Source organism: Callorhinus ursinus, unplaced genomic scaffold, assembly GCF_003265705.2.
Source record: "Callorhinus ursinus isolate GAN/ISIS: 27379988/994484 unplaced genomic scaffold, GSC_fseal_2.0 scaffold77, whole genome shotgun sequence".
NCBI classification, from domain to species: Eukaryota; Metazoa; Chordata; class Mammalia; order Carnivora; family Otariidae; genus Callorhinus; species Callorhinus ursinus.
The window spans coordinates 4,475,297-4,497,262 of NW_027397139.1; the positions used below are offsets into that span (position 1 = coordinate 4,475,297).

The following is a 21,966-nucleotide window of genomic DNA, read 5'->3' on the forward strand; positions in this document are numbered from 1 at the left end:
TCAATTTGTATGTTTTATTCCCACAAGATAACCAGGGATGGGGGGGGGCGCCAAGCCTCGAGCCGGGCCGAGGAACCTTCCTCCGGCGGGGGGTGCACGCCGAGTTCTCGGGTCTGCCCCACCAGCGGGCTGGTTTTCAGGCAGACCGTCATAGGTGCCGGGTAGAAGGCTCCGAGGGGCAGGGGCCGTGGGGGGGGGGGCGCATACTTGTGGAGCTAGAGGTAGCAGGGCAAGTCCTTCTCTATTACCTGTGGGGAAAAGGGGGGGTCAGGGGTGGCCTCTCCCCTTGGCCCCCACCCCAGAAGGCTCAGTGGAAAGACACCTACCAGGGGCTCTTCCATGGGACCATACCGCTTCACCACACAGCCGTTCTTGTCAATGAGGAACTGCCGAGAGAGGCCACGTCAAAATGGGGGAAGCCAGCAGTCGGGGGGGGGGGGGGGGGGTCCCGGGGGGGCGGGGGGCAAGCAAGCAGCCCCCCACCTGCTGCCCCATTTGGGCCCAGGGCTGGAGCACTTTGGAGCCGGGCACTGAGCTATGGCTGAGCAGACAGGGGCCCCGGGGGGCAGGAGCCAGCCCTGGACACAGTCCCGTCCCCCCCAACTCCCAGTCTCCTCTTACCTTGGTGAAATTCCATTTGATGGCACTACAAAAGCAATGTGAAGTCATGAGGAACCGGTGGCAAAGGCGACCCTCCCACACACGCCCCCACCTCCAGCCCCAGCAGGGGAAACTGCCCTTCCCTCTCCCCTCCCCTCCCCCATCCTCCCACTCACTTTCCCAGGATGCCCCTCCCCTTGGGCTGGACTTTCATCCACTTCCACAGCGGGTGAGCGTCGTCCCCGTTCACACAGATCTTGCTGTACATATCGAATTTGACGTTATAGCCAGCAGCGAACTCTTTGATCTCCGCGTTACTCCCTGGCTCCTGTGGCAAGCAGGGGTGTGGGGGTGAGTGAGGAGGAGCCTGCGCTCCCGCTGGTCCCCTCTCCCCACACCGGGACACCCGGGGACACAGCCAGCCACGCACCTGCCTCCCGAACTGGTTGCAAGGGAAGGCCAGGATCCGTAAACCGCCCTCAGCGTATCGGGCGTGCAGGTCGACAAGCTGAGTATAGTTTACGTCTGTTTTGCCTCACTGCGAGGCCACGTTGGTGACGATGCACACGAAGCCCCTGGAGGTGAGATGGCCCAGTCAGGCCAGGTCGGCGCCACCAGCCTTTCCCCTGCCTCTCCCACCGGGCACTTAGGTACCCACCGGTACTTGTCCAGGTTAACCATGCGTCCATCGATGTCCTTGGCGGAGAACTCGTGCATAGACTGAGCACAGCGCCAGTCGTCTCGGGACGCGCACTGCAAGGCAAGGGCGCATGAGCGGCGTGGGGACTTCGGGGCGCCGAGCCCGGAGCCCACTGCCACCTGGCCCACTCGCCCGGCCCGGGGTCCCCGGAGGAAGGGCTCCCAGGCGGATCCGCGCCGAGAAAACCAACTCCCCGGGGCAAGGAAAAACTGAGGACTCCTCCTCCTCAAGGGCGCACCCCTTTGCGCAACAGTGCACATTTGAGAGAAGACACCGACGCCCAGGGAGGGCCGGGGCCCCGCGCGCACCGGGTCTGGGCACTCGGCGCTACAGCCGCTATCCCGGGTCGCGAGCTCCGCCTGCCCTGGCCTCTCGAGACAGGGCTCCTCCCGCCGAGGGAGCGCCCTCTTGCGCCCGCAAGTCCCCGCCTTCCGCCGCCGGGGGACTCGGCGCCGCCGCCTCCTGCCCCGCAACCGGCGCCGCTGCCCGCGGCGACCCGGGGAGCCGGCGGCCGCGCGGCCCATGCCCGACCGCCTCCGGCCGCGCCTGTGCCCACCGAGGGCCGCGCCCGGGGGACAAAAAGGGCCGGTAACCAGGGCGCCCGTCCGCCCGTCTGTGACGCCACCAAGCAGGGCCCCAGGGCCGCGCAGGGCGGGGACGCCCCGCGGTGCGTGACCCGGGGTTTCCAGCCCACCGGGCGCCCTCCGCTCGCCGGGCCCGGCCGGGGACGCCAGCGACCGAGGGCGCCCAGCCCCCCGCGGCCTCGACGCCGCCGGCCTCGCGCGGCCCGCAGGCGCCCAACGGGGGTGCCGGCCGCCCACGCCCTGCTCCCGAACGGCCCCCGCCGAGCCCACCGCGGCCCCGCGCGCCCGCCCAACGGCCCGTCGGCCCGCCGCCGGCGCCGCGCTCACCATGGTGCTGGCCAGACCGGGCGCTGCCAAGGCCCCGCACAGCAGCGCAGGCTTCAGCAAGCGGCACAGGCGGCTGAGGTTCATCGCGGCGGCGGGGGCGCCGGAGGCAGCGGCTCCTCCCCTCGCCGAGCCGACCAATGGACGCGCGCCGGCGGGCCTCTCCTCCGCGCCCTAGACCACGCCCACCGGCGCCCTCATTGGTCGGACTCGCGGGCGGGGCGGACCCATGGTGACGCCAGCCAATGGGAGGCCGGGGCGATGGGCGGGCGGGGTCGGGGTCGGGGCCAGGCTGCGGCCTCGCTGCCGTGGGCGACGGCGCATGCTCGCCGGCGGGTGGCCTGCCGGGTCCACGCAGGCGGCGCGCGTTGATAGGTTGAGGACAATTATCCGGGTGGTTGACCTCAGCACCGCGGGATGCCTGACAACTTGAGATATTATTGGAAACCCGTGGTGGGGGGCTCGAACTCGCAGGAAAACCGCCCCAGTTCTTTGAACACTGGAGGTTTTCTTTTAAAAGGTAATAAAGTCACACGGGGTCGGACTCCGGCTCACTCGCGACTGCGGGGTCGCTGCGAGGGCGTCTCGCCCGTGGGCCCAGAGGAGGCCCGAGGCCACCCAGCGGCGAGCGCCCGCCGTTAGAATGGGCACGTGAGCGGGGGGGCACTAAGCAGGTGACCGTTAGCGGGCCCCGGCGGCCACGAGGACGCGCGGGTGTGTGCCTGGCGGGTGTGTGCCGGACAGGAGCGGCACACACCGGAGAGAGCCGTCTGCGCGCCCCACGGTGCACGGCCGTCTGCACACGGGGCCGCCGTGCTTGACCTCTGGGCTTATGAGTTGTTTTCACTCCAGGTTCTGGCATTTGGCCAGGGTACAGAAAACAGACCCGCCCACTCTTGGGACCTGAGACAAGGAATTCCTCAGCGGGCCCGGCCGCCCCCGCGCCCAGCCGTGACTGGACTTTGACCTGTGCTGCAATCAGCATCTTGCCCCCTCTCCGACCCTCTGGGGAGCATGGCTGCAGAGGCTACAGGGGCAGGACTCTCTGGGCTTGGTTCACTTGGGGGAGCCAGTGAGACCCCCCTTGTCGGCCTCCCACCCAGGCCTGCCCAAGTGCTGGCCAAGTTTGGTGGTAAAGGCAGCGGAATGGGGAAATCCATTCCAGGGACCGCCTCCCCATTCCTTGTCTTGCACAACCGTCTCAGGCTTCCTACCTTCTGCCTGGCTACCAGGGGCCCAATCGTCAGCGGCACCTCTTGGAGGGGAGCCCCCATTGTCTCTGCTGGGCAGCCTCGTTTCTCAAAAAGCACCTAGTCCCCCTCTACTTCTGCCTCCTTGGAACGACGGCGGTATGGCCACATTGGTCTGACTCATTGGAACTATGCTCAGGCCTTGCCAGCGTCTCTGCGGTCCCCCGAGGCCCACCTGCTCCCATGAGCCCTTTCTCCTCCCTCTCCCGAACGTCCACAGTCCTGTTGCTGTCTCCACCTGCCACCCATACCTGGGCCCTCCCAGGGGACCATCGAGGCCAGCCCTCCTTGGGCCCAGCCGCCCCCAGCCCCAGGTTCCAACAATCCTGCCCAACCCCTTTACTCAGATTTGCCCATCACTCCAGCAACCTAGACAGACACCATTTCTCCCATCTTAAGTCCGCTCCTAGCCCTCTTCCTGTCCACCTTTGGCCCCCTCTCCCCTCGGCACCTACGTCCACATCTCCCAACTCCTTTACTCCCACAAATCCCACCCCGGCCGGGCCGCCGCCTCATCTGCCCCCGTCAGGGTCACCAATAATGTCTGCTTGGCTAACCCCCCGCCTAACCTTCAGGTGTGCTCAGACTCGCTGTTGGGTGGCCTTGTGGATTACTTTCCCTCCTCCAGACACACCTTCTTCACCGCGTTGGAGGGCACCTGGCAACCTCTTTATTCCGCTTCAGAGGGTTCACGTAACACTGCTGGCAACCAGTAGCCAGGTCCCCTGTGAAGTGGGTGTTGTTCTCATTCCTGTCCCACAAGGCAGGGGGAAGGGAGGCACTTAGGCAGAAAAGGGTTGAGTAATGTGCCTCGGTTCACGGAGCCAGGACTGGCCGCTGCTTCAGGGTCTCTGCCCTCCCCTCCTCTTGGCCTCTGAATGCTGGCAATGTGTCGGATCTGTTTGGTGACCTCACCCAGGCTCCAGTCTCCAATGACTCCCACATGCCTGTCTCCACTTGGACCTTGCCCTGGATTCCAGACTCATACCCCATTGTCTCCTTGACATCTCTCCTTGGGTCAACAGGAACCTCCTTCTTTCTCTCTTTCTTTCAATTTTTTTTTTTTTTTTTTTTACTTATTTGGCAGAGAGTTAGAGCCAGAGAGCACAAGTGGAGGGAATGGCAGCGGGAGAGGAAGAAGCAGGCTCCCCACTGAGCAGGGAACCGGATGCAGGGCTCCATCCCAGGCCCCTGGGATCGTGACCTGAGCCGAAAAGGCAGACGCTTAACCATCTGAGCCACCCAGGCGCCCTCTTTCTTTCAATTTTAATTTTAATTTATTTTTAATCTATGCCAGTGTGGGGCTGGAACTCATGCTCCATCGCTGAGCCAGCCAGGTGTTCCTGGAGCCCCATTCTTTTATTTTTTTTTCAATTCCTTATTAGAGAGAGAGAGTACATGAACGAGTGGGGGAGGCGCAGAGGGAGGGGGAGAGAGAACCCCAAGCCGACTCTCCACTGAGCCGGGAGCCCAACTCGGGGCTCAATCCCATGACCCTGAGACCATGACTCGAGCTGAAATCAAATCAGAAGCCTAACCAACCAGGCTCCACCCCCCACCCCACCCCCGCCCCGCCGCACCCTCTGCCCGCCGAGCCCCCTTCTTATCTGCCGCCTACACCTGTTTCCCCCTGGTCTGTCCGCCCTGGTCCCGGCTCTCTTCCTCCTCCCTCTCTGTCTCTTCTCCGAATCCTGTCCATCGGCAGATCCTGTGGGGTCCACCTTCAGAACACCAGGAGCCCGCCCACGGCTCACCCCTACCCCGGTTGGAGCCCCCATCTGTGGCCAGGTGGCCCTCCCCTGTCCTCTCCCTGGTCTCTCTGCTGAAATGCTGACAGTGGCTGAAAAAGAAAACCCAAGCTCTTCAACCCAACCAACAAGGCCTCCCAGGGTCACCGCCACTACACCCTCTAACCTCTCCTCCGCCTCCCCCCACAGGCCTCCTTGCTGCCAAGTGAAGCCTCAGAGCCTTTGCACACTGCACCCTCTGACCCAAACACCTTTCTTCAGACATTCACACAGCTTCCTCCCTCTCCTTCGGCCTTTTGCCAGACTCTCTCTTGCTCCGTGCCTTCCCTGACCTCCCCGCTGGAAACTGAAAATCTCCCATCTGCCTTAGCTCCCGTATTCCATTGCACTGTCACCTTCTAATGCTCTTGTTGTGGTCGAGGTTTCTATTTTGTCTCCCTGGGATGTAAGGGGGCCTTGGCCTGTTTTGCTCACCGTCCCTGGGAACGTATCGCTGGAAGAGAAGTTCCTGGTGGCCTCCAATGGGGCGAGCACTGAGCCGGGAGAAGGGCGGACGCGCAGTCGGGGGCTGGGGCTGTGGATATGCAGGCAGAGGCCCGCTGGGGCGCAGGGGAAGGACAGGGCGCAGACAGAGCGGGGAGCACTTCCTAAGCCCAGGGGCTGTGCCAAGCTCCGTCCCTTTAGATTCTCAGCTAACTCTCTGAAACGGGGACACTTTATTTCCATTACACAGAAGGGAAAACTGAAGCTCATGGGCATGAAGTTGGACGCGGCCCACAGCAGACGGATGCATATTTATGGAGGACCTGCGACGTTGCCCGGCCGCCTCTGGGAGGCAGGCGAGCCGACCGCAGACCCCGCCCGCACCTCGCTTGGGCCTCTCCCGATTCCAAACTCCCTACCCAGACGGGCGCTGAGCCGAAACCACAACTCCCGAGAGGCCCCGCGGCCAAGGCCACGCGAGAACTGCCGAGGCGAGAGTGGGCGGTTCCGTTTGCTCGGCTCTCGCACCGCCCACCGGCGCCCTCGCAAGGCCCGGGCTGCCCTCGGCGCTGCCGCTCCCGAAGGCCTCTGGAGTCAGGCGTTCGCTGTCGACAGCCCTGCACGGCGCGGTGCGGGGGCTTGGCCGCGGCTCGGCGCAGGCGCAGTCAGCGCGGGTTCTTCCGCGGGCTCAGGCGCGTTGAGGGCGAGCGGCGGCGGCCATGGACGACGAGGAGGAGACGTACCGGCTGTGGAAGATCCGCAAGACTATCATGCAGGTGCGCCTGCGCGGCTAACGCGGGGGGGGGGCCGGCCACGCGGCGCCCCGGGAGGGCGGCGGGAGCGGAGGGCCGGGGAGGGGACCCCGCGGGGCTGCGGCCGACCCGCGCTCCTCCGCTCGCGCGTGCTCCCGGGGGGCCTGACGCGGAGCCCCAGAGCCGGGGGGCGTGGGAGGAGCCCTGCGGGTCGGCCGGCCTGACCTGCCGCCCAGGGCTGTTTCCGCCCGGCGGCTGCGCCTCGGTCTCGGCCGCCGGCTTCGAGTTTCCCGGGCTGATCAGGACGACTGATGGCCGCAGCAAGCTGGCCGAGCGTCCGTGCGTGCCCGCGGCTCAGCCGCCCCGGGACTAAACCCGGGCAGCCGCCTGCAGCGTGCCCTTGGCAGAGCTGCTCTAAAAGGGGCACCAAGAGCGGCGGACAGCGCCGGGGGTCCCGGGGGCTCTGCGCCGAGAATCGGGCCGGGGGTCTCCTGGGGGAAGGGGGCGGTGGGCGCGGGGCTGAGCGGCAGCTCTGAGCTTCCCTTTCTCCGTCTGGGTCCTCTTCAGGCCGCGCGCTCAGAGGGCCCTGACTTCTGAGGACTGGCCCTCAGCCTCTGTGCCCTTTCCCAACCAGTCTGCCCTGCGGCGCGCCTCCCACCCTCTGCCTCCGTGTGCCGCAGGCCCCTGGCCATAGCGCTGCCCTGCTTCCCGGTCACAGCCTGTCCCCGAGGCTCGGGATAGGATGACCAGCTGTGTGGCAGCTGGCTCTGTGCAGGCGCTCTCTCGGGGTGTGTCCTGGTCTTTGTCCCCACCTTCCCCTTCCTCTGCGAGCTCTACGTGCACCTGTCGCACCAGGCCCCCAAAGCCCCTGGCGTTCTCTGCAGGGGGGCCTCGTCCGGCCCCGGCTCTTCCCGCCACCCCTCCTCTGCCCCGAGCTCACGTGGCTGGTGCTCTCTGCAGCTGTGCCATGACCGTGGCTACCTGGTGACCCAGGATGAGCTGGACCAGACACTGGAAGAGTTCAAGGCCCAGTTTGGCGACAAGCCGAGTGAGGGGCGGCCACGGCGCACAGACCTCACGGTGCTGGTAGCCCACAATGACGACCCCACTGACCAGATGTTCGTCTTCTTCCCAGGTGAGGGCCTTGCTGGTCCTGGGTGGCTGTGTGTCTCCTAGGGGTCACAGTTCTAGTAGAGCCATCCAAGGGTCTACTCAGGGGTCAGCTCCTGGCAGCTGCCTGCTGAGTGACCCAGTGTCTACACCGACCCTTTTATTCTGCCCGTTCTGGGAAGGGAGCTCCTCCTCCCCACTGGGGATGATGTGCTTGACCTCTGAACTTCTCTGAGCGCTTTGTCCAGGTCTCCGCTGTTTCTTCCTTGACCGTTTTCTCTGTCCAGCAGGATTATCACAGGCCTCCCCGGTGGGCCCCCGGCCCCCTCCTGATGTCAGACTCACCTGTGTCCCCTCTGACCCCACCCGTCAGCACGTCTTCCACTCCGTGCTTCTCATCCCCCGAAGCTCCTTCCTGTGCTGCTGCAGGGTTTTCACCCTGTCCTGGGCCCGGTCCGCCCCCTCACCACACCCTTTCCTCCTTGCTCTGCCTGCTCAGTGTCCATCTGTCGTCCTCGGAGACCCGAGTTCCGGTGCCTCCTCCTCAGGGAACTCCTTTAAGCTGCAGGTCAAGCAGAGAGCCCACCACAGGCTGTCCCGGGACCCCTGTGTTCCTCTGTCTTGGCCCCTCCTGCACTGAGGCGGCCTGATTGTAAAGCCCATAGAGGCTCGGAGGCCGGGTGTGTAGTGAGCACTCCGGGGGCCCAGCCCTCTGCCTAGAATCAAGGGGGTAGAAAACATCTGCAGGACGGACCTGGCCTGTGTCAGGCGTATTTATTGGAAGCCTTGGTGCCTAATCACGTGCCTCCCCGTGGAGCTGTCTCGGCCTCCTCAGAATCTGCCTGGTGGCAGGGTCCTCCCTCGAGTTGGACAGGGGCACGTCGTGTTCTCAGATGGGCCCCAGGACAGGACTGAGGTTGCAGCCTGGACTGCTGTAACAGAGCCCCACGGAGCGGCGGCTTTGACGTCACACTGGTCCCCTCCCGGCGCTGGAGGCATGACGCTGAGACCAGGGTGTCGGCAGGGCTGGGTCCTCCTGAGGCCTCTGTCCCTGGCCCTCACGGGATCGTCCCCCTGGGTCTCTGTTCTCACATCTTAGAAGGCCGCCAGTCTTGTCTGAGTAAGGCCTACTCTGACGACCTTGTCTAGATTTAACCGTCTCTTTAAAGACTTTGTTCCCAAGTACAGTCATATTCGAGGTACTGGGGGCTAAGACTCTTAACAATAGGATTTTGGGGGACAGCTCAGCCCCTGACACTGCCCGTCAGGCGAGTGAGGGTCTGAGGAGATGTGCTGCACGCACATGAAGGCCTGGCTGGGAGCCCCGCACACATCCTGGAGCTGGCAGCCAGTTGCTGACCTTCTGCTAGGCTCAGGGTCCAGTGGGTCTGGCCGTGCAGGGATGGGACCGTGGTCCCTCAGGTCAGCTGACTTCACGTCCCTTCCGAACATGCAGCCGCCTCGGCGGCACCTAGACCAAGCGAACTGCTTCATCTGGGGGTTTGCAGACCTTGGAACCATTGAGGCACCAGACCAAACAGGTTCACAGATCCTAGTTCCAGAGAGGATCCATTAGGTGGGGAGAGGCAGGGTACCTTTCAGCTCCCCAGGAGATGTGGAGGAGAACCAGCACCCTGGTTCCCATTGGGCTCGTGGGGAAACTGAGGCCCCAGAGAGAAGAGCCTCTTCCCGAGTGGCGCTGGGACGCCTTGGTGAGAGGCAGAGCTAGGATCAGGGCCCCCCAGGGAAGAGTCAGTCCACCATGTGTCCTGTCCCCAGAGGAGCCTAAAGTGGGAATCAAGACCATCAAGGTGTATTGCCAGCGGATGCAGGAGGAGAACATCACCCGGGCCCTCATCGTGGTGCAGCAGGGCATGACCCCCTCCGCCAAGCAGGTGGGCGTGCATGTGGTCCCCCCCCCCCAGGTGGGAGCCCGTGCGCCTCACGTTCCCCCTCCCCGGGCCCTGCGTACAGTCTTCCCCCAGGGTTGGCATGCTGCCTGCTGGTCCCTGGGGGTGTCGGCCCCATGTCCTGATGGGGCCTCGGTAGCTTGGCATCCGAGAAGGAGCGGCTCTCCCACATAGGCCTCCCAAAGCAGGCCCAGTGCTGTGGCAGCCGATGCCTGCTGGGAGAAGCCAGAGCGGTGAGGTGGCCCGTGTGGGTGCCCGCATCCCTGAGTGTGGGCTGGACAGGCCCGAGGGGAGGCTGGTGTTTGGGATGGTGGGCGAGCAAGTGGTCTCGTCCCTGTGCAGAGTTCTCGCAGTCCCACCAGCACAGGGACAACCGTGGGAGCGTTTTGTCAGATGTCACTGTTTGTGACACCAGGCTGAGGCCTTGGAAACATGTCGGGGGGGGGGCGGGCTCTTCCTCCTCGAGGAGTCTCGCTGACCAGCGGTGGGATTTCCTCATTTATGACGCGTGGAAGTAAGCCCCCTTTGGCTGCCAGCCCGCCATCAGCCTCTGGGGAAGAAATGGGGTGGCGTCGTGTTGGCCCTTGGCTGTGCATGAGGGTCGGCCTCTCTTCCAGTCCCTGGTAGACATGGCCCCCAAGTACATCCTGGAGCAGTTTCTGCAGCAGGAGCTGCTCATCAACATCACAGAGCACGAGGTAGGGGCCTGAGCACGGGAGCTGCTGGGGGACGGCAGAGATGTGGCCCCCGCCAGATCATAGGAGGCGGATGGGGATGTGTCCGGGCAGCAGCGCTCCCTGTTTGGGGGTGAAGATCTGCCAAAGGAAGTAGAGCAGGGGTCTTCAAGTGTGGCCCTGGGTGGGAAGCAGCAGCATCACCTGCGAACCTGCCACGAGTCAGGAAGCTGGGGGACGGGGGGGGTGGAATCTTCTGCCCCAGGGGTCCCCAGATTGTGCCCCACGGCCCGTCTGCGTGAGCTGCAGGCTCTAGCCCCCCATCCACGTGTGGAATCAGGAGCAGGGTGGGATTGCAGCCAGGGCCTCTGTGACGTCCCTGAGCGCCTTGGGAGGGTGGTTCACACCAAGGAAACAGCCTGCGGCCCGCCCTGCTGCCCTTTTCTGTGTGGGGGCACAGTGGGGGCTCTCGCACCCCTGGAGACTCAGCTGCTTCTCTTGGCAGCTGGTCCCAGAGCACGTCGTGATGACCAAGGAGGAGGTGACCGAGCTCCTGGCCCGGTAGTATCCTTTCGGCCTCTGCCCTGGGCCCCTCTCCTCCCCTCCCACCCGCACGCCCCACTCCCACCCCAGCCAGTGGAGCCTGGGTTTTTCCCTGACTGAGCTTCTCAGTAAACTCCGAGAGAACCAGCTGCCCAGGATCCAGGCCGGAGACCCGGTGGCCCGCTACTTCGGGATAAAGCGAGGGCAGGTGAGACGTTCCACCCCAGCCCCCTTTAGAGCCAGGGCCCTCGGGCGTGCCGGCTCCTCACCCAGGCCCAGGGTCCTCGGTGAAGCCCCGCCCCAGCCCCTGCTTTCATGCGTCCCCAGGTGGTAAAGATCATCCGGCCAAGTGAGACCGCAGGGAGGTACATCACCTACCGGCTGGTGCAGTAGCGCCCGGCTCCCAGGTGAGGTGTGGCCACGGGGTCCGACGGGACTGCGGGGGGTGGGCCTCTCCCTTTTGGGGTGCAGGAAGGGCCCATCCAGGAGTGAGCCCTGTCTTCCCATTCCCCCCCGCCCCCAGCCCTCTGTGTCACCTCCTGGAGGTCCTCGGAGGCGGCCCCACCTCCTGCTCGGCTGGTCTCACCTCACACAGCAGACGTAACACGTGGTCGTCCGTCCTTCTCTCTCCCATGCTGCGGCCTGGATGAGGCTGTGGCCACCGCCCCCCAGGAGCCTCACCACTGCTGCTCTGGACCCCGGGGCGACCTCACCTGGATGCTGAGCCCCACCCTGGACCCTGCGTGAGTGTGTGCCTCCGGAGGGGACAGGAGACAGGACGCCTCAGGGAGGCCTGCAGCAGCTGGTGACCCACGGCAGCCCTGGCTCAAGTCTCTGGCCAGCCCCCACCACTGTGCTGTCACTGGGCCACCCGAGCACACCCGGGGCAGCAGGGAGCAAGCTGCTATTTGACGCTGGGTGTTTTTAAAAATTAAAAGTATTTGTGTAAATAAAGTGGCGTATCTGGAGAAGCAAAGCAGAATGACAGGTCTGCAGCGAGTGGCCTTGCTCGAGGCTCTGGACGCTGGGTCTGCTCCCCTCCCCCCAGGGTGGCCACGTCCAGGCACGTCCCTGTCCAGAGTCTGTGGTGGGGGTGGGCAGTGTGGGGCACGGCAGTGCTGCTGGGCTCGCTCTTGGCTCTATTCCTGGTGTTTTTCTTGCGTCAAAGTTTGTGGTCAGGTTATCCAGTTTCCCCATAGTGTCTAGTTTCAGAAGGCCTTCCTGGTTTGGGTTAAAAGGTTTGCTTTTCTTTTTGTTTTAATAGCGGCTTTATTGGGACCTCGTTCACATGCCACAGCGTATGCATTTGCAGCACACCGCTCGGTTAAGTACCATGAATTTTAGACCTTGTCATCACCCCAAAAGAAACCCCGTCCCCATCAGCCGTCACCCCCTCCCCGGCCCCCGGACCCCCACGAGCCCCCTTCCCGTCCGCGGATGAGCCTGTTCCGGACGTGTCACTCACGTGGACTCACACCCCGTGTGGCCTTCTGTGTCTGGCTCCCTCCCTGAGCGTCGTGGGCTCGGGGTCCGTCCCCGGGGCCGCGCGTGTGGGCGCCTCGCTCCGGCTCACGGCTGAGGGACGCTCCCGTACGTGGGGGACACGCTGTGTGTTACCTGTCCAGCTGCAGGGACACACATTCTACTTACCCATTTACCCTCCACAGACACTGGGTTCATCCATTTTTGGCAGTGATTTGTGAATAATGTTGCCGTGGGTGTTCGTGTACACATTTGTCTCGACGTGTGGTTTCATTTTTTCTGGGTGCGCATCTAGCCGTAGAATTGCTGGGTCGCGCGGGAGCGGGTTACCCGGTGGAGAAACCGCCAGGCTGTTTGGTGGCCCGTGTCAGACCCGCAAGGCCTTGTCGGTGCTGGCTGCTGGCCGCCCTGTGGGGTGGGGTGTGGCTGTGCATGTGGTTCCTTCTCCCTGATGACTAACCATGTGAGCTGTTCTCTTGGCTTAGAGGTCACGTGCATGTCATCTGTGGAGGAAGGTCTGCGCGGCCCCTTGCGTGCCGTGGAGTTGGGCCGCGCGTGTCCCTGTCGCTCCCGGCACGCAGCCATGGGTATTGCATGTGGGTCTCTTAGCACATACACACTTGGCGGAGGTGTGTTCTGTGATTTAGATTTCTCAGATATCTGTTCATAAGTTTGGTGTGTTTACACGTGGCCTTAAATTCTGCGATTGACTCCTGGGCCCAGTGTGACACAGGGATGCGCTTTCCCCTTGGACAGCCTGGGGTCTCGATACTTTGTAGAATGGCCAGTGGGTCCTCCTGTGCATGCGTACAGGTCCTCTCCCATGGATCCATCCGCCTGTTAAAGGGTAGAGCTTGTCCCCTCCCGCTCCGAATACACATGCACTGTTTTCCAAGGTCAGCTTGTCCAAAGTAAGCCAGACCCAGAAGGACACATCCCGCAGGACCCCACTCCCAGGAGGTCCCCAGAGGAGTCCCGTCCACACAGACAGAGAGGAGAGGGTGGGAGCCGGGGCGGGGGCAGGGGGTGGGGACAGAGTCTCCGTGTGGGGAGACGGAACGTTCTGGAGACGGAGGGTGGGGGTGGCTGCAGGGCCGAGTGAGTGGGCTTCACGCTGCGGAGCTTTGTGCTTAGAAATGACAAATATTCTGTGTATTCTAACCACAGTAAAAAAAAAAAAAAACTTGGTTATTGGTCTTTACACCTCACGGTGGGGTTTTAATTGTTCTTTGTGTTTTTTTGTTTTTTTGTTTTTTTTATTTGAGAGAGAGAATGAGATAGAGAGCATGAGGCGGGGAGGGTCAGAGGGAGAAGCAGACTCCCCGCTGAGCAGGGAGCCCGATGTGAGACTCGATCCCGGGACTCCAGGATCATGACCTGAGCCGAAGGCAGTTGCTTAACCAACTGAGCCACCCAGGCGCCCCTGTTCTTTGTGTTTTTTTAAATAAACGTGCAAAGCCATGAGAGAACGTGTCTGACTACGGAAGTCGAGCCGTGCAAGGAGTCTCCAGTGCACGACACAGTGACTCGACTCTTCTCGGCCTATTCACATGGCCCCAGAGCCCTTAGTGACAAGCCTGGCCAGGCTTCGGGGGGTGCTTTCCGTGACGTGTGCTATTTGATTAACCGCCGTAAATGGAAAGCTGCTGTCAGCCTGAACACTGGATACAGTTAAAAGAGTTTTATCTGTTAATTCTTGTGACCCTTTTTGAGATGTGTATTGGGTCGGCCACTTTTTTTCTTTGAAGGGCCAGAAATCGGTATTTCCAGTTCTGGGCCAGATGGTCCCTGTTGTACTTTGGGCAGCAGTAGCCACAGGCAGGGCATAAACGTGTGGGCATGGCCGTGTGCTGTTAGCCAGCGTTGGGCCACTGTTTGCTGGCTCGGTGACCTCCTTTTCCAGATCTTTATGAGCTGCTGCAGAGCGTTCTGTCTGGCACTGATGCTGCTCACCTGAGCTGCGGGGTGGGCTGCAGGTTTCTGGGGGCCAGCCCCTCCCCCCAGCCGTTTATGTCCTGATGGGTGTGAATTCCATCTGGTTTTTTGCAGCAAATGAAAGGTTGGGTCTTCCCGCTACTGAGCTGACCTTGACCCTCCCAAGATCAGCACAGCCGGGGTGAGGGGTCAGTAAGAGGAATTGGGGAGGGTCCACGGCTGCTGCCGGCTGAGGGTTCGCTGTGCTTCCCCACAAGGTGGCCACAGCTCTGAGGCTGCTCAGTGTAAAGGAGATTTGCACTGCAGGTGCTCGGCCCGGCCGCATTCCAGGGCTTAGTAGCCACATGAGGCCGGTGGCGGCCAGCCCGACAGCCTGAATGGACAGCATTTCTGGAAGGTTCCACCAAGCAGTGCTGGGCCAGAAGCTTCTAGGAAGTGCTTATTTGACGCTGTGTGTGCACGGCCAGCCTTGAAGGTCCCTAACTGGGCTATTTTACTGGAATTTCTCTTCCTGCGAGTCGTCGCCAGCAAGGCACCAAGGAGATGCTAAGTCGACTGTGGCCCCCTCCCACACCGCCAGACAAGATGGGCTCAGATCTAAAACTTTATTTTAAGCAAAATAAATGTGCATTTGAAGATCTACGTCGTGACCCAGGACCGACCTCACCGCGTGCCTACACCCCCGGGGCCCGACGCTGCCTCCTGGCCCCTGCCATCTGGCTTCCAGTGTAGCCTCCGTGGTGGCCCAGTGGCCCGTGGGGTGGCTGGCCCCAAGGGCAGGGCCACTCAGCAGGGGTGTACGTGGCCTCTCCATCCACACGAGCCCCAGCACGCAGGCGAACACAGGGCAGGCCTCACCCAGCCCTGCTCCCAGAAGCTTCTGGAAAGGGCAGCAATGTCCTTGGTGCATTGGGCTTGGAGCGGGCCTTGCAGGGCCTGGACATCCACAGGGACTGGACATGCAGTGCCCCAGCTAGACAAACTCCGGCTGCCTCTCCTGGCCTGAGCCTGCTTCGACCCGCCCACTGCGGAGCCTCATGGCGGGCAGCTGGACCTCGGCTACGTTGTTGCACTGGTTGGCGTTGTACTCGGAAAGCTGCTGGGCCAGGCCCTCCCCGTCCCCGGCTGCAGCCGCGGCTCCCAGCTGCTCCTCACTGCCGCTGCGGCTGCCCTGGCCCTCTTCGGCGCTGGCCTCGCTGCCCGGCTTCTCCAGGAAACTGAGGCGGTGCACAGCACCCCTGTCCGCTGGGGACAGCAGGTCTGAGGCCTCCTCCACCTCAGAGTCAGAGTCATTGGAGGCCACCTGGGATTCTGGGAGGTCAGGAAAGGCGGGGGGCGCGGGCAGGGGCAGGGGAGACAGGACAGACAGACGTCGTGACCAGGAGGGGCTCTGGGGCCCACTGCCTGACATGCTGTCACCCTCACCAGGCCCGACTCCCTACCCCGGGACCGCCCACCCACAGCCAAAGGGGCAGGCTCTGCGCACAGGGCGCACGGGGCCATGCACAGGGTACCCCCTCCGGTGTCTACACAACACCTCAGAAAGGCATCTCTTGGCTGGTATTTGCGACAGGTCAGAAAAGCTCTCCGTGGGAGACAAACCCAGAGCCGCGCAGCGCCCAGGCACATCGCCCAGCAGCCTGCCTGGCTGTCCCCACCGCTTACCTGGGCCCCCGTCTGCAGCCTCCTCCTGCAGGAGGAAGGCGGCCCCCGCACTCGCCTCTGGGTACGGCACCTGCACCATGGCCTCAGCCCTCTGCACATACGTGCTGTCCTACAGATGGCAGAACAGGGCTCAGGGATTCCGGCCCATCCCCAGCTCTGTTCTGTGTTGTAAATTGACTAAAAATTAAAAAAGCCTAAAACTTGTTAGCACCCTGTGCAACTGTACATGTGATGACACTGAATCCCGTGTCGCACATGGGCTGCACTTGTCGCACTGGGGCAGCAGGCTGAGGTCCCGCGTGGACACCAGCGTGTCCTGTCGCCCCTGCACACCCACAGGCCCCTGGAGAGGGATGACAGACCCTCCACGGGGACCGGAGCACGAGAGTGAGGTGCTGGGAAACCAAGCACGCAGAGCTTGTGGAAGTGAGAACCGGTGGCCCAGCAGCCAGGTAAGTGGCAGGTGGACCCGGCGGGGCAGCACGCAAGCCCAAGCCTGAGGACGTGCTGGAGGCGGCGCAGAGATGGAGCCAGACAGGGCTGGGCTCCAGAGGCAGGTGGAGGAGGTGCGGCCACGGGGCCTTTGCACCAGCAGTGAATCTCTCCCAGAGTTGAGCCCCCCGCATCGGTTCTTTGCTTAAAAATGCCTCCGAGGCCCCTCCTGACCACCCTGCTGAAACCAGGGCTCTTGGTCCCGGCCCCCCTGCTCAGAGTGGGCAGCCCTGGGCCCCGCCACCACCCTCACCTGGCCCCCAGGCACCTCCTCGGGCTCCTCCTTGAAGATCAGGCCGTAGTGGGCAATGAGGGTCTCCACGACGCGGGCCTGGTGGGGGTAGTCGACCAGGGAGGACAGGGACACGGTGGCCTCGGTGGGCTTTGGCCGCAGCAGCGTGGGTCCAAACACAATGCCCAGGTTCCCCGGAGTCATCTTGTTGTCCTGCTCGACCTCCACGATCCTGGGGGTCACGTGGACTCAGGAGCAGGCATGAGCAGACCCCCCCCCCGGGCCCCTGCCCACCTGGGCCCTCACCTGCGCAGGCCCCTGCCCACCTGGGCCCCTACCCGGCTGGCCCCCCCCCCGGGCCCCTGCCCACCTGGGCCCTCACCTGCGCAGGTGCCGTAGCAAGTACTGCAGTGTGGCCCGGTTCTCGGGAGGCAGGGCCTGCAGGAGCTCCCGCAGCCGGCCCGCCATGGCGGTGGCCGCGGCCTCGCTCTCGACCGCATCTGCCCGACCCCGCGACGCCGCCTTGGCCTCTGCCTCCGCCTTCAGGTTGTCCTTGGCCAGACCCACGAGCTCGTGGTAGAGGCGGAAGGAGAGGATAGGTTCGGGCAGCTGCGGGGGGACAGGTCGGTGGGGTCCGTGGCCCCGGCCCGGCATCCCCACCCCTGCCCTGGCTGGTGTGCATTCAGCCCCGGCCCCCCGCCCCACCTGCCGCAGGTAGAGTTTGAGGACGTTGCTGATGTCGTGGGGTGAGGCCTGTGACAGTTCCACCAGCTCCTTGCCGTTCTCAAACGCCTGGCACAACTTCTCCACGCGCGTCTTCACCCCGTTGACGCGGTAGATGCCCTGTGGGGGCCGCCGTCAGCCCGGGCCCACGCCCACCCCCAGGACGGAGCCCCCACTGCCGCCCCCGGGGCAGTCACCTTGGTGTGCAGCGCCCGCTGCTCGATCTCGCAGACGCACTTCTTGATGATGAAGGGCACGCCGTCGGTCGTGCTCTGGGCCGCCTGGGAGAAGTCCTGGCCAAAGAGCTGCAGGCGGCCCTGGAGTTTCTTGTGGCCGCACTGGATGGCCAGCGTCTCCAGACACTTCTTGTGGCAGGCCAGGCAGCACTGTGTGGGCGGGCAGGTGCCGAGCGAGTCAGCCCCCAGCCCCCAGCCCCCGCCGCCTCCTCTCTGAAGCCCTCCTGACCCTCCCCTCTCCATGGGTGCCGCACCCCTGCCTGCCACCCGGGCCTGGGTCCTCTGACCGCCCGGCCGGCCCCCGCTCCAGGCCTTGGCACCAGTGCTGACCTCTGCCCGCTGTCTCTCCCTCCAGGGCCCTTGGGGTCTCCACATGCTCCCCCCGGCTCCCAGCTGAAGGGAGCTTGCTGAGCACGCGTGCCCGGCCGTCGGAGCCCCACTCACCTCCTCACACTCGGCACCCTGGAAGTAGACATAGCTGTTACACTCCCTGCACTTGGCCGGTGTGCGCAGTTTCCTCAGCCGGTGTGTGCGGGCGGCCTTGGACAGCCCCACGTTGCGGAAGGGCCCACTGGGCATGGGCACTGGCAGCTCGGGGGCCATGCCATTGAGGTCAGCTGGGGGGTGGGGCAGGCGGTCAGCCTCAGCAAGGCAGGTCAGGGCCAGGCCCACTGGCCGAGTCCAGAACCCCTCCCCTGGATGTCCCGCTCAGGGGCCCCTCACCCTGCTCGAAGGCTGACACCCCTGCGCTGCCCTCCTGGTCCACCAGCTCCTCGCTGGACGACATGGTGCCGCTGGACGACATCCGCTCCAACTTCTTAAAGTCCCCTGAGCAGGAGGCGGCTGTCAGGCACCAAGCCCACAGGCCCAGACCACGGGTCAGCCGGACCCTCCCCAGAGCTGGCTCACAGCGGGTACACCCTCCATGGCCCTGGCCGCACGATGAGTCCCCCCCCACCCAGCCGCCAGCCACCGGGCTGACAGGTGCCTTCACCTGAGCCAGGGCTGGGGTCCAGGCTGCCGTCCGAGTCTGACATGGTTGTTGGCCACGACTTGTGCACCTGGTGTCCACGCCCACCTGCAGAAGGAGGCATGTCCCATGGGGGCGGAGGGGCCAGGGGAGGCCACGCCCACCCTGCACCCCTGCACCCCCGCCCCGCACTCACCCCTGCGCTCCTTGGCAAGTGCGCCATCGCTGGGCCCACCTTCCTCCTCAGGGCTGCCGGTGGCCTCTACCCCCGTGGCGTCACTGACGAGGCTTCCCTTCCGGGGGCGCATGACCGGGGACCTGGAGGGACAGGGCGGGGGTCACGGAAGCATCGGCATGGCCAGCCCCACGGCGGGGGAGGCCCCGCGCCCCGGGCACGCGCAGGGGGCCGTACCAGGCGTTGGTGGAGACATGGGGCTCAAAGTCGTAGCGTACGTCGGGCTCCTCGTCCCTCTGCAGCTGGCTTACGTACGACGCGTACTGCTGCCCCGGGTCATACAGTTTGCTGCTTTCGCAAAGCATCTGGAAGTGCACAGGCAGCGAGGCCGTCTGCATGTGCAACATCTGGTAGTAGGAGATGGTGGCCTACAGGCGGGGCGGGCGTGCGCGCGTGAGCCACACCAGACGCGCAGCTGACCCCGCCCCGCCGGAGCGCAGGGACTCCGGGCACGCACCGACTTGATGGTCTGGTCACTCTGCCGGATGACCTCCTGGATCTGCCGCAGCACCGTCACCTTGGTGTCCTCCAGTTCCTGCTTCTGCGTCTTGGCGTCGGCCACACACGTCCGGTAGGTGGCCATGGCTTCCTCTGCCTAGACGGGGGCCGGGGGGCACACAGAACCCTCAGCCGGGTACAGGCCTCGGGCGCCGCCAGGCCCGCCGCGGGAGCCCGGGCCGCAGAGGGGGGGGAGGGAGGCCCACCTGCAGGACGCGCCTCTGCCGGGTGTGGGGGTCTGCCCTCCACGGCCCCTCCCCGGCCATGCTCACCTTGTTCTTAGCCTCCTCCTCCAGGCGCCGCCGCTTGTCCAGGGTCTTGGAGGCGGCGGCCCCGGGCCCAGTGACCGCCTGCTCCTCCTCGGCCTTGGCCGCCAGGAAGCGAGCCTTGCTGTGGTCCTCACAGCGCTGCGAGTAGCCCTGCTTGGCCTTGCGCAGGTTGGACTCCGCCTCTTGCTGCAGGCACGGGGGTGAGGACGCCGGTCCAGAGCCATCGTCCAGCTGGGCCCGGTCCCCCGGCTTCCCCCCCCCCGACCCTCAGCCAGAGGCTGAGTCAGGCCCCTCAGCCGCCCACACGTGCCTACAGCCCACAGCCCACAGCGCGACCGAGGCCCTGCCCCAGAGCTGACGGCAGGAGAACAGGAGGGACGCCCACAGTGGGACCCTGGGAGGATCCTTACAGCCCCCGAAGCAGGGACGCGAGCTCGGTGACCCGCCGAGGGCCCCACCCGCCCCCGCCAGAGTGGCAGCCACGCTTCCGTCTCTCACTTCCCCTCGTATGCAGGAGAACAGTGAGGCCGCCCCGGCAGGAAGCCAGGCACCCTCAGGGTTGGCAGGAAGAGCGCTAGGTCAGAAACCAAGTGGGTATTCTGGGGGCCACACCTCGCAGCCTACACCATCAGAGGCTTACACGTAAATGAGCTTGTACAAATACCAGGAGAAACCCTGCAGGATATTTAAACACAACCTCAAATGCGTGACACAGGACCCAGGAACCATGTGAGAAAAGACAACAGCTGACGCTCACAGGCTTCTGCCCGGAAAAACAGGCCGCAGGTGAAATCAAAAGTCAAAACAATAAACCAGGTGCTGGGGGGGCGGGGGTCTGTAGCTCACATCAGCCAGGGCTGAGTTCTCTAATATGTCAAGAGCTCTGGCAAATCAATAAGAAATAGGCCCTCGTCCAATCCAAAGTGAGCCAAGGACAGGAAGTGAGGGTTCGGAGGACGAAAGCAGCTACAGCTCGGGATCAGCTCGCAGGCCCACACCCTCCCCCAGCCCGCCGGCTCGGGGCGCACATCTGACAGATGGGTCCAAGCAGTCACAAACACCAACAGCCCAGCAATGACCAGAATGTCCACCAGTGGGGTCTAGTGCAACGAGCCAAGCGGCCGACAGACCGGGACGAGCACGCGGCTCGTGGAAGGGGGTGTAGAAGGCCGGGAGCGGAGGGGCGAACCCTTGCGGGGGCACAGGGGGAGGTGCGTTTGCCGGCTGCGCTGGGCCTGGAAGCCACAGGCCCTGTCAGCAGAGCTAGACAGCAAAGATCTAGTGGCTTTGGGAAAGTCTCAAACGGAACTGCGGCAAAGAGAAACGCACCCTCCAGACCTGGGAGGGCCTGTCTCCCGCCAACCCCACCGGCTCTGGACCGCGGGCCACGCCCCGTCTCCCCACTCCTGCCTGCACAGCTGGGGCTGGCGGGCCTGGCATCCATCTGAGGCAGAGGCACCGCAGCCAGCCCCGTGCGGTTCCTCCTGCGCCCCCCCGCCCCCACCGGCGTACCAGCTTCCTCTGGGCGCGGTGCCATGACTCCTTAATCTCCTTCCTGCGCTTCTCATGCTCCAGCCGCCTCAGGTTCAGGGGCTGGGGGGGGACAGGCTGTGAGCAGGCGGAGGCCCTGGCACAGCCACAGTCCACCCGCCGCCCGCCCGCCCGCCCGCCGGCCCGCCGGCGTACCTGCATGAGGGTCTGGGTCTGCAGTGTGCTCACCCCCTGCACCATGCCGTGGCCAAACTCCAGGTCCTGCTCCAGGGCCAGGGAGTAGATGGACAGCAGGGGCATGTGGGGCTGTGGGGGGGAGGGCGGCGGTCACGGGGGTGGGGGCTACACAGCCTCCCCGGCTCCCTCCGCGGCCCGTCAGCATCCCCGGTGCAGGTGGGAGAGCCCGGCCCTCTGGCCCCGCCGGGCGGGGCTGACACGCACCCCCAGGCCCAGGGACCCCACCTCCTGCATGAAGCTCTGTCTGCAGTTGTGCACGATCTTCTGCACGCCTTTGGCAAAGTCCATCTCTGCGGGGGTCGGGGAGCGGTGTGAGTGCAGGGCCGTGGGGGCTGGCCCCCACCAGAGCCTGCCCGGCCGCTCTTACCCAGCGAAGTCCGCTTCTCCAGGTAGCCGATGAGGTCCTTCATGTACTTGGCCATGTTCTTGGCGTACTGCAGCGCGGCGTCCACGCCCCCCTCACAGCGCTGCAGCAGCATGTCCACCTCCTCGGGGGGCAGGCCGCCTGCAGAGCACCCGCTTAGCCCAGCCCGGCGCCCCCAGCCCTCCCTCCCACCCTCGGCCCCCCACGCGAGCGCCTGCCCATGTGCCGCTCAGAGGATGCTCACCCGCCTCACAGTCGTCTGCGCTGGGGGCGGCGCCCTCACTGCCCGGTCCGTACAGGTTCTCCATGGTCTGCTCAGGAGAGACACAGGTGCGTCTGCCCCTGTGCTGGGCTCTGTTCGATGCCCCCATGCAGGAGACAGCCACGCCCCCCCACCCTGGACGGAGGAGACAGGAGGGCCCCCCACCCTGACCCCGATCCTGGACGGAGGAGACAGGA

The 21,966-nt window shown here is 64.5% G+C and overlaps 3 protein-coding genes across 9 annotated transcripts in view; 1 reads left to right on the top strand and 2 right to left on the bottom strand.

Annotated features, from left to right (window-relative positions):
* GPX4 (glutathione peroxidase 4) lies at positions 1–2,369 on the bottom strand. Of its 2 annotated transcripts, none has more exons than XM_025861250.2 (7): positions 2,212–2,369; positions 1,259–1,353; positions 1,031–1,175; positions 777–928; positions 622–646; positions 327–386; positions 1–248 (listed from the first exon to the last, which is right to left on the bottom strand). In XM_025861250.2, exons 1-7 carry the CDS (start codon positions 2,293–2,295, stop codon positions 216–218), a joined length of 594 nt encoding a protein of 197 aa, XP_025717035.1. In that variant the 5' UTR covers positions 2,296–2,369; the 3' UTR covers positions 1–215. The 2 variants fall into 2 exon arrangements, with proteins under 2 accessions (XP_025717035.1, XP_025717033.1); XM_025861248.1 differs by lacking the exon at positions 2,212–2,369 and adding an exon at positions 1,609–1,839.
* Positions 2,370–4,539: 2,170 nt separating this feature from the next.
* On the top strand, positions 4,540–13,357 carry POLR2E (RNA polymerase II, I and III subunit E). The gene is given in 10 exon segments (XM_025861263.2): positions 4,540–6,037; positions 6,040–6,271; positions 6,273–6,465; positions 7,402–7,576; positions 9,331–9,446; positions 10,079–10,159; positions 10,641–10,699; positions 10,808–10,886; positions 11,006–11,085; positions 11,202–13,357. Coding segments are annotated over 9 exon segments (1,035 nt in total). The 5' UTR covers positions 4,540–6,003; the 3' UTR covers positions 11,072–11,085; positions 11,202–13,357.
* A 1,329-nt stretch (positions 13,358–14,686) lies between these two features.
* Positions 14,687–21,966, bottom strand: part of ARHGAP45 (Rho GTPase activating protein 45) — an 11,389-nt gene continuing 4,109 nt past the window's right edge. For 2 of the 6 annotated variants that reach the window (XM_025861134.2, XM_025861132.2), the window contains exons 6-23: positions 21,752–21,818; positions 21,511–21,648; positions 21,369–21,433; positions 21,102–21,212; positions 20,928–21,008; positions 19,419–19,601; positions 19,106–19,243; positions 18,826–19,016; positions 18,610–18,731; positions 18,438–18,521; positions 18,167–18,271; positions 17,888–18,060; positions 17,405–17,593; positions 17,190–17,327; positions 16,867–17,093; positions 16,506–16,716; positions 15,761–15,869; positions 14,687–15,406 (exon numbers count right to left, since the gene is read on the bottom strand). In XM_025861134.2, the coding sequence (XP_025716919.1) occupies positions 15,069–15,406; positions 15,761–15,869; positions 16,506–16,716; positions 16,867–17,093; positions 17,190–17,327; positions 17,405–17,593; positions 17,888–18,060; positions 18,167–18,271; positions 18,438–18,521; positions 18,610–18,731; positions 18,826–19,016; positions 19,106–19,243; positions 19,419–19,601; positions 20,928–21,008; positions 21,102–21,212; positions 21,369–21,433; positions 21,511–21,648; positions 21,752–21,818 (2,670 nt within the window). In that variant the 3' untranslated portion in view covers positions 14,687–15,068. Of the gene's footprint in view, positions 15,407–15,760; positions 15,870–16,505; positions 16,717–16,866; positions 17,094–17,189; positions 17,328–17,404; positions 17,594–17,887; positions 18,061–18,166; positions 18,287–18,437; positions 18,522–18,609; positions 18,732–18,825; positions 19,017–19,105; positions 19,244–19,418; positions 19,602–20,927; positions 21,009–21,101; positions 21,213–21,368; positions 21,434–21,510; positions 21,649–21,751; positions 21,819–21,966 lie in introns of all 6 variants that reach the window. The other 4 variants (XM_025861131.2, XM_025861130.2, XM_025861135.2 and 1 more) reach the window with 3 other exon arrangements.